The 7,880-nt window shown below is 41.9% G+C and overlaps 1 protein-coding gene across 1 annotated transcript; it reads left to right on the top strand.

The window, feature by feature from the left end:
- Positions 1-1,620: 1,620 nt before the first annotated feature.
- Positions 1,621-5,593, top strand: LOC147449127 (putative serine/threonine-protein kinase PBL7). Its single transcript, XM_086521690.1, has 5 exons — positions 1,621-2,235; positions 3,214-3,410; positions 3,824-4,013; positions 4,103-4,494; positions 4,653-5,593. The coding sequence occupies exons 1-5, from the start codon at positions 2,118-2,120 to the stop codon at positions 5,340-5,342; spliced, it is 1,587 nt and encodes a 528-aa protein (XP_086377816.1). The 5' UTR covers positions 1,621-2,117; the 3' UTR covers positions 5,343-5,593.
- Positions 5,594-7,880: the final 2,287 nt, after the last annotated feature.

Below are 7,880 nucleotides of genomic sequence, written 5' to 3'. Positions count from 1 at the left end.
AAATCTTCTAAAGAGAAGCATGCACATAATTTAAGAGCTTTGTAACGGCTGTTGTGGTGCCTCTACAGAATGGAGAACATATGTTGAAAGACGAAGAAGAAGACGCTCCTTCAATGAGACAAATCCGTTTTTCTCCTTGTAACATTCTTGATGGCGCCCTTGAGTCTCTCCTTGTCCATCGGTTTTTGCAAATGATCACTAATAAACTCCCTAATCACAAACTCTCTCTGCGTGCGTGCGGGTGTGTGTGTAAGAATTCTTGAATTTATAAATAGGTTCACATGGGTTCATTGAGCGAACCATGTTGGGGGGGGGGGGGGGGGGGAGGGTTAGCATTTGCCCCAGTGCTTGTTCACTCTTCTCCTCTACTATCTTTTTGTTTGGGTTTGATTATACTTTAACCATGATGTGATGATTCTCTTATTTCAATTATGAGAGTGATGTTCATAGTCTATTTCTTCCAAATTTTGTTATAGTTTCCCTTCATCATCTTTTGTCTCTAGAGTGTCTCTCTGAAAGTCCGCAACTTTTGATTGTAATTGTAGAAGCTTTCCATGCGTGATCTTCCATATTGTAGCTATTGAACATAGTGAAAATTGAAGCGGTTGTGTGAGGCTTTCTAGAGATAGACATTCACTATAGCACAAGATGTAAGAGGAAAGGAAGATACATCCAAGGCAACGAATAGCATGAGAAAGTCATATGTACGAAGAGGAAGAGAGCCAAACATGTGGTGGGAAGGTAATAAAACTGTGCGTGAGAAAGGAGCCATGACCTAGATTTGCATGAGATTTCTACGATTGGGAACCACTATTAGCGAGCTTCAAAGTTTGTGCACACTAAAAATTTGTTGCAGTTTTTAATTTTGATGATGTGAATTTAAGTTTTTATAACCGTTATTATGTGATCATGTTTGTGTGTGGTTTATGCATGGAGAGTGACCTCTTATTGATGCTCCTTTTTTGTACTCCTTTTGCATGACGGGTCACAATTCATAATCATTGCGATGCTTTTAAAGGAGAATAACAATTTGCATCCTATTGTGGATTGTTTTGTCGGTATTTGATCCTTTATAAGCCTATTTACTATTGGAAGCTTGTTGTCGTGAAATCTCACCTTGATTTTTATTTTACGTGATATGTACACGATTATTTTGTCTGCATGGGATACTTGACAAGCATGCTATTGTGAGACCTCACCTTTTCTTTGATCCTTTATAAGCTTACCTTACGTACACGATTATGGCAATGCTAGTTGTGCACGGTCGGTGTACAAACTTTCTACTGTTTTTGGGATTGTAACTCAAGCTTATACAACCCAGACACCAAACCTTTGGCAAAAGTGAAGGGCCATGATTTTGCCAGTTACACATGTAGGATACCTCTAAAGGGTAACCCACAAAGCTGTAGCATGGGCCACCATCCCATAGAAGCTAAGTGGCAACATTGTGTCCAATGTGGGGAGGCTTTGATCAGCAAGAATGTTCAATGAGCCATGGTGGAAGGTGGAAGCATATTCCTGAGAAGAGATTTTCTTTGTACATAAAATATGAGTATGGTAATTGGGAACATATTTTTTTGTTGTTCTTGTAAAAGATCTTATTCTCTTTTGGGGAGGCATTTTCTTGAGAAGGGCTCGTTTTGGGCACCTAGCTAGTTGTTTGCATTGTGGGCGAATTTGCTTTTTGATCGGCTCAATCTCTGCTTGAATAGCAAATCATCTCCTCGTCCACCTGCCCTAGTTCTCCTCCTTTCTCCTAGTTTTCAATTCTTGTTGCCTACCTTCCCTCCCTCATTCTTCTGTTTGCTGCTTTTTCTCTTCTTTCGCTTTTCCTTCCTGCCGCCCACCTGCCTTTCTATCATTTCTTCCCGCCTGCTCTCCTCGTCCTCTTTGCTCGCCATTTTCTAAGTGTGATCGAGATTCCTATTGTTTCTTTTATTTTTTCTTTTGGGTCTCTCTCTGCTGACTGTGGTGGCTGCCGCCATTACTTTCTTGATTTCTTTGTTTTGTGCAGTGGTTGCGTCTTCCTTATCTTTTGTCTCTCTGATATGCTAGATAACGAGAACTTTATTTATGTATGAAAGGCTTACAGGTGGGTCCTGTGTATCGAAGAAGAAATGGGCTGTTTTACCTGCTTCGATGTTGGAAAGCAAGACAAGAAGCCATTGAACCTGCAGAATGAAGGTCCTCTTATGCAGGCTGCAGCATCTCCACCATTGAAAAAGCCATCTTCAGGTAAGTTGAGTGATTCTGTGTGTGGAAGAAGATTTTGTTAGCAAGTCAACCATGGATCTTGATAATATGGGAATTCTTTTATTTAATGGATGTTCTGGGCATTTGGATTCTATTAAGGGATTGTAGGAGACCATTTTTGCTAGTTTCAGATCTATGGAGAAAAGCAAACACAATTTTTTGACTTGTTTGCTGACTATCATATTGCCCTTTGAATTTGAATATTGGACCAGGCGGAACAGTGGATGTATCTACGATACTGTTAGTAATTACTATTAGTAATCTTATACAGTACTGGCTGGAGCAAGGATGTATGCAAAAGAAATAGGATTTAAGCTGTTTCCTTGGAGACTGCTGGTAGTTTTATGGAGCTTTTCGTTTTACCTTGCATGAATGGTCCATTGTTGGTGGCAATTACAATTATCTGGCATTCATGATGGACAATTGCCTATTCCCAATACGGGGTAAGTGCTGATAGTTGTGGACGTCATTGTGATATGCCTCGTCGTACTCCATAAGATCATGAGATGTGACTTTTTCCCTTAAAAGTATTCAACTCAGTGTGCATGGAGGTTTCTATTGTCAAATTTCCCTAGCTTTCCAGCAGAGTACCTCTTCTCCATATCAGACCTTAGCATTTGTGCACGCCCCTGCTTAAGGTCACTACTTATCTATGTGGCTATGAAGTTAGTGGAACCTGGTTTCAGGAAATGGTGCATTGCCTTCCTGTAAGCTTTGTCACGGAGTTAACAACCTTCAACTTTATGAATTGTATGGTAATGTATAATGTGCATTTATATTGATAGGCTCGAACTTCGTGTATTTTTGTTTGGAAGAATTCATTTCAGCTTGGATAACAAGTCTACTGACTCCAGTTATAATTGGCTTTACTGGAGAAGCTTGATGATATCGGTTAGAGTGCTTGACACTTGTAACGATTGGGGAACTAGAATCATTTGCTGCTTACTCTTTTTTATGCAGTTACTGCTGTGGAGAAGGTCACTACAACCAATGGTGAAGCTCCTGATCCTTTGAAAGAAGGTGGTCAGCACATAGCTGCCCAAACATTCACTTTTCGTGAGCTTGCTGCTGCCACAAGAAATTTTAGGGCAGATTATCTTATAGGTGAAGGTGGTTTTGGACGTGTCTACAAGGGTCGCCTTGAAAGCACTGGACAGGCAAGTTGGGTTGACTACGGTTCTCTGCTATAAGAAGTTTCTGCTGTGCATTTTGTGAGGCCTGAAGTCTATATTTTGGTCTTTGGGGTAAGCTGATCTCAAAGTGTCACAAAACAATGTATCGTAGGTTAAGACATGAATTTTCTGTGCATCTAGGGCATCTCACCCATTTTTTGTGTCGCTAATTTTGCCAAAGCTTATAGTGTGAGCTTTTTGGTGATTTTGGGCCTATGGTCGTGTCTTTTAGTCTCTAATGACAGATTAATCTTGGCATCATAGTTTGAGCAAAGATTACAAAGATTGTGCTATTACAAATACCTTTGGTGGGAGAGAGTTCATTCCATGCAGCATGAGCATGCAGAGGACATGTTTTACTTGGCATAATTTTGATGTTTTTCCCCATGTTGTTGCAGATTGTAGCTGTTAAGCAACTTGATAGAAATGGGCTACAGGGTAACCGAGAGTTTCTAGTAGAGGTTCTCATGCTCAGTCTCCTGCACCATCCAAATCTTGTAAATTTGATTGGATATTGTGCGGATGGAGATCAACGGCTTCTTGTTTACGAATACATGCCTCTTGGGTGCTTGGAAGACCATTTACACGGTATGAATTCTTCTTATGGTTGTGGCGATTGTTTCAAAAATAGGTGCTTATAAGATCAGACTTTGACACCATTGTTGACTGTGATGCAGATCTGCCCCCAGACAAGGAATCGTTGGATTGGATCACACGCATGAAGATAGCAGCCGGTGCTGCAAGGGGAATGGAGTATTTGCATGATAAGGCCAATCCGCCAGTGATTTACAGGGATTTCAAGTCCTCCAATATTCTTCTAGATGAGGGCTTTCATCCGAAGCTAAGTGACTTTGGCCTTGCAAAGCTGGGGCCAGTGGGAGATAAAACTCATGTTTCAACTCGAGTTATGGGGACGTATGGATATTGCGCGCCTGAATATGCTATGACTGGGCAGTTAACTGTGAAGTCAGATGTGTACAGCTTTGGCGTTGTCCTACTTGAGCTCATTACCGGGAGGAAGGCCATAGATAACTCCCGAGGCTCGGGGGAGCACAATCTTGTGTCTTGGGTATGCATCTATCCTTTTTGAAACATATTGAGAAAAAGCATGGAATAACAAAAGCTTGTGCGTGCTCGCGGGCACACACACACACACACACACGACACAAACACCCTCTAGGCCACTTTGCTCTCATCAATTCTTTACAAGGAGTTTTCTTCTTGCAGGCTCGGCCGCTGTTTAAAGACAGGAAAAAGTTTCACCACATGGCGGATCCTTCACTTCAGGGGTGCTATCCAATGAGAGGTCTTTATCAAGCGATTGCTGTCGCTGCCATGTGCCTACAAGAGGATGCTGCCAATCGCCCTCTTACTGGGGACGTGGTAACAGCTCTTAACTATTTGGCTTCACAGAATTATGATCCAAGGGTTCATCCAGTCAACAAGCTTTCACCCTCGCCTTCACGAGAAAAGAAAGAAAAGGAAAGAAAGGCTGGCAATGGGGACCGCCAAGTCGAGGGTGAACGTGGGTTTGTGGAGCGTATGTTTCGACAAGGGGGCACCCGATCTCCTGCCTCAAACTCGCCTGACAATCGTGAACGGGTAATGCGTCAGGCTGGGATGAGGTATTCGCCTGACAATCGCATGCTTCGACAGGTTGGGACTGGCTCTTCAGCCTCAAATTCTCCAGATAATTGTGGCCTAGAGAACGGGATGTCTCGACTAAATGGAACACAATCTGCAAGAGATCACAGTGTGTCCAAAGGCAGTCCTCAGCAAGCTGGCCGAATTTTGAAGAGTGCAAGTGATCGTGAGAGGGCTGTTGCGGAAGCACGCATGTGGGGTGAGAATTGGCGAGAAAAGAAAAGAGGCAATCTTCGTGGTAGTGATGGCAACCTCGATTCTGTGCTTGTATAAATCAAGAGATGTTGGCTGTTCCTGGCATTTTAGCCCAGAAGAGCACGGTGTTGTGGAGATGTAATTTGTGTTTTCTTGCGGGAATTATGGTAGTCTTCCGGAGCCTCAATGATGTGGGGGCTCCAGGATGTTTTGCCTATGTGAATATACAGATTTTGTAAAGGGACGGCACATATGACATTCTTGAGCTTGATGTTGTGATTACGTTTTCTGTGTAGATGCGGTTGTTAAACAGTTTATTCTTGATGTCACTGCACAGTTATGTATGAAACAAAGATTGTTGAACCAATGGTCACGTCTTTCACACGCGTAATTTGTTCAATGTGTGTGGTTTAGTGCTGGGTTACTCTTTCCTATTTTTGAGTGCTTTACTGGTGGGTTATTCTGTTAGTTTCATCCACCCACGTGTAGGACTGGCAGTCCTTGTGACTTTTGTATGAGGCCATCACTATATTTCATGTTTGCATCTTACAAGTTACATGGAAGCTTGTCGCTGAGGAGGTGTGCGCGCTTGTAGTTGCAGCACATCTGCGTGCCCTGAGGAGAAACAAGAGAAACTTCAATGTTAGGTATCAGTGATACCAATAAGATGTCTGCATCTTGTTGTGGACATGTTCCTATCCACTCATGACTAGCGATGATCCTCAGGTGTTCAAACTCTCCTTCTCCCCTAACCTCGGGATAATGGAACCTCATCTATCCATGCATTGACTAGCGGCGATCCTTTAGTGCCTAAGGCTCTTTCCTAGTCAAGCTTCAGTGTGATGGTTCGTTGTCTAGCTGAGTGAAACATTCTGTAATGTGGAGCAGCCTTGACTTGTAACTGACTCAGATCTTCGAGTCGAATCTGCATTGATAAGAAGTAGATTTTTTGCAAACGGTTGTTGGCTGGAAACGTTGTGGGCCGACCTCCGTGTCAAGGTATGTCTGTTTGTGTTATGGGCTTTTCTTTTTGTTTGATGTTTGGATCAGTGCATGGTGCTTTCGAACGAAATTGTCAACCGTGTACTGCTGCCAAGTGATTGAGCATTTCATGAAAATTACCCACCCTTTGTAACTCGCAAGTCACCTGACACAGTAGAAACAATGCAACAATACCGAGCTGAACTGAATGAGCAAACTTGAACTCGAAAGAGAACATAGTAGACTAGACAAAGAGTGGTGGAGTTCCACTCCTAGTCGACTACACAGAGTGACAGAGTTCCACTCCCCAAAGCACTTGTCACTCAACTAGGCGCCGCATGTGGTATTTACATCCTCTAATAGCAACCGCCTCTCTTTTGTGTAATGTCAGGTTTAAGCATTTGCACCAGGAAAATAGGGAAACCATAAAAAACCAAAGAACGTGGGAAATCTTAAAAGATAGGGAAACCATGAAGAACCAAAAAATATGGGAAACTTTGACAAACCTGCTTTGATCAAATTCCACCAAAAAAATGTGGGAAACCTTGAAAAACTTGCTCTTATCAAATTAGGCCAGAAAAGATGTGATTCATGTTATTGCACCTCTGTTACACACTTCTGTGCATAGACAAGCATTGAACTTGCCTAAACACTCACAGCACCAGCTATGAGTTCTCGTGCACATTGTAAAGAAGCTCAAGCTTTTTATTTATTTAAAAAAGCTTTTTATCAAGAAAAAATAACTTTTCCGTCTTTGAAAATAAGAAAATCGAGAACTTTAATTTGTTGTTTCGACCCCATTTAAGGGGAGGGTTTTCCTTGATCCCACTTTCTCAGACCCTACCCGGTACATAATACACTATACGGCTGTTTTTTAAAGCACCGTTAGCAGTCACATTGGAAGAGTGAGGTTGGGGATTGTGTATAATCACTTTCTAATCTGATTGATGGCCTCATGTGACCAACTAAGGATCATGAAGGGATTTTTCTCCTTAGGTGATTCATTCAAAATGGAGGATGGTATCAGAAAAATAGATCTTGTCAAGCTGAATGAGGGGCATCAATGCCCCAATAATGCTCAATTCCAATCCTTCTTGTACTCTCCATCCATTTGTTGCAATGGCATTGCTCATGTTTTGCTTTGCTTTGGCCTCTTACAGCTCCTCCTCTCCTTCATGAAGAACATCTTTTGGATTGTGACCTCCTTTGTCTTATCGATCTCCTCGATGCTGCATAGAGGTGGCAATAGCATAGCAATTCAATAATTGAGGCATATTACAACAAAGATGCATCTTGTCTTGTTGATGAGGCTGGGTTAAACAAGGCTAATGAGATGCCATTTTGTTGTTTGTGATGCATAACATTTAGGTTGTTCCATATAGTTATTCTTCTTATTTAATCATTTTCTTTTTGATCATTTTGTGTGATGTTTTGAAAGGAGAGTGGGTATTGTTGGATTGACCATCCTTAATCAAAACAAAAATAAATGTATGCTAAAGACGGCAATCTCACTTCCACCATTACCACATCTTGTAATTTAAAACTCCGCTAAATTGTATAAGACCCCTACCAATCTCTAGCCTCTGGGTCAACTTGGCGAAGCTAGAGCATCTAGCAAGTGACCAAACCATGCAT

The sequence above is a fragment of the Adiantum capillus-veneris genome, chromosome 10, assembly GCF_014529385.1.
Source record: "Adiantum capillus-veneris isolate H3 chromosome 10, ASM1452938v2, whole genome shotgun sequence".
In the NCBI taxonomy this organism is placed as follows: Eukaryota; Viridiplantae; Streptophyta; class Polypodiopsida; order Polypodiales; family Pteridaceae; genus Adiantum; species Adiantum capillus-veneris.
The sequence above is the reverse complement of the archived record's forward strand: the minus strand, read 5'-3'. Positions and strand labels throughout refer to the sequence as shown.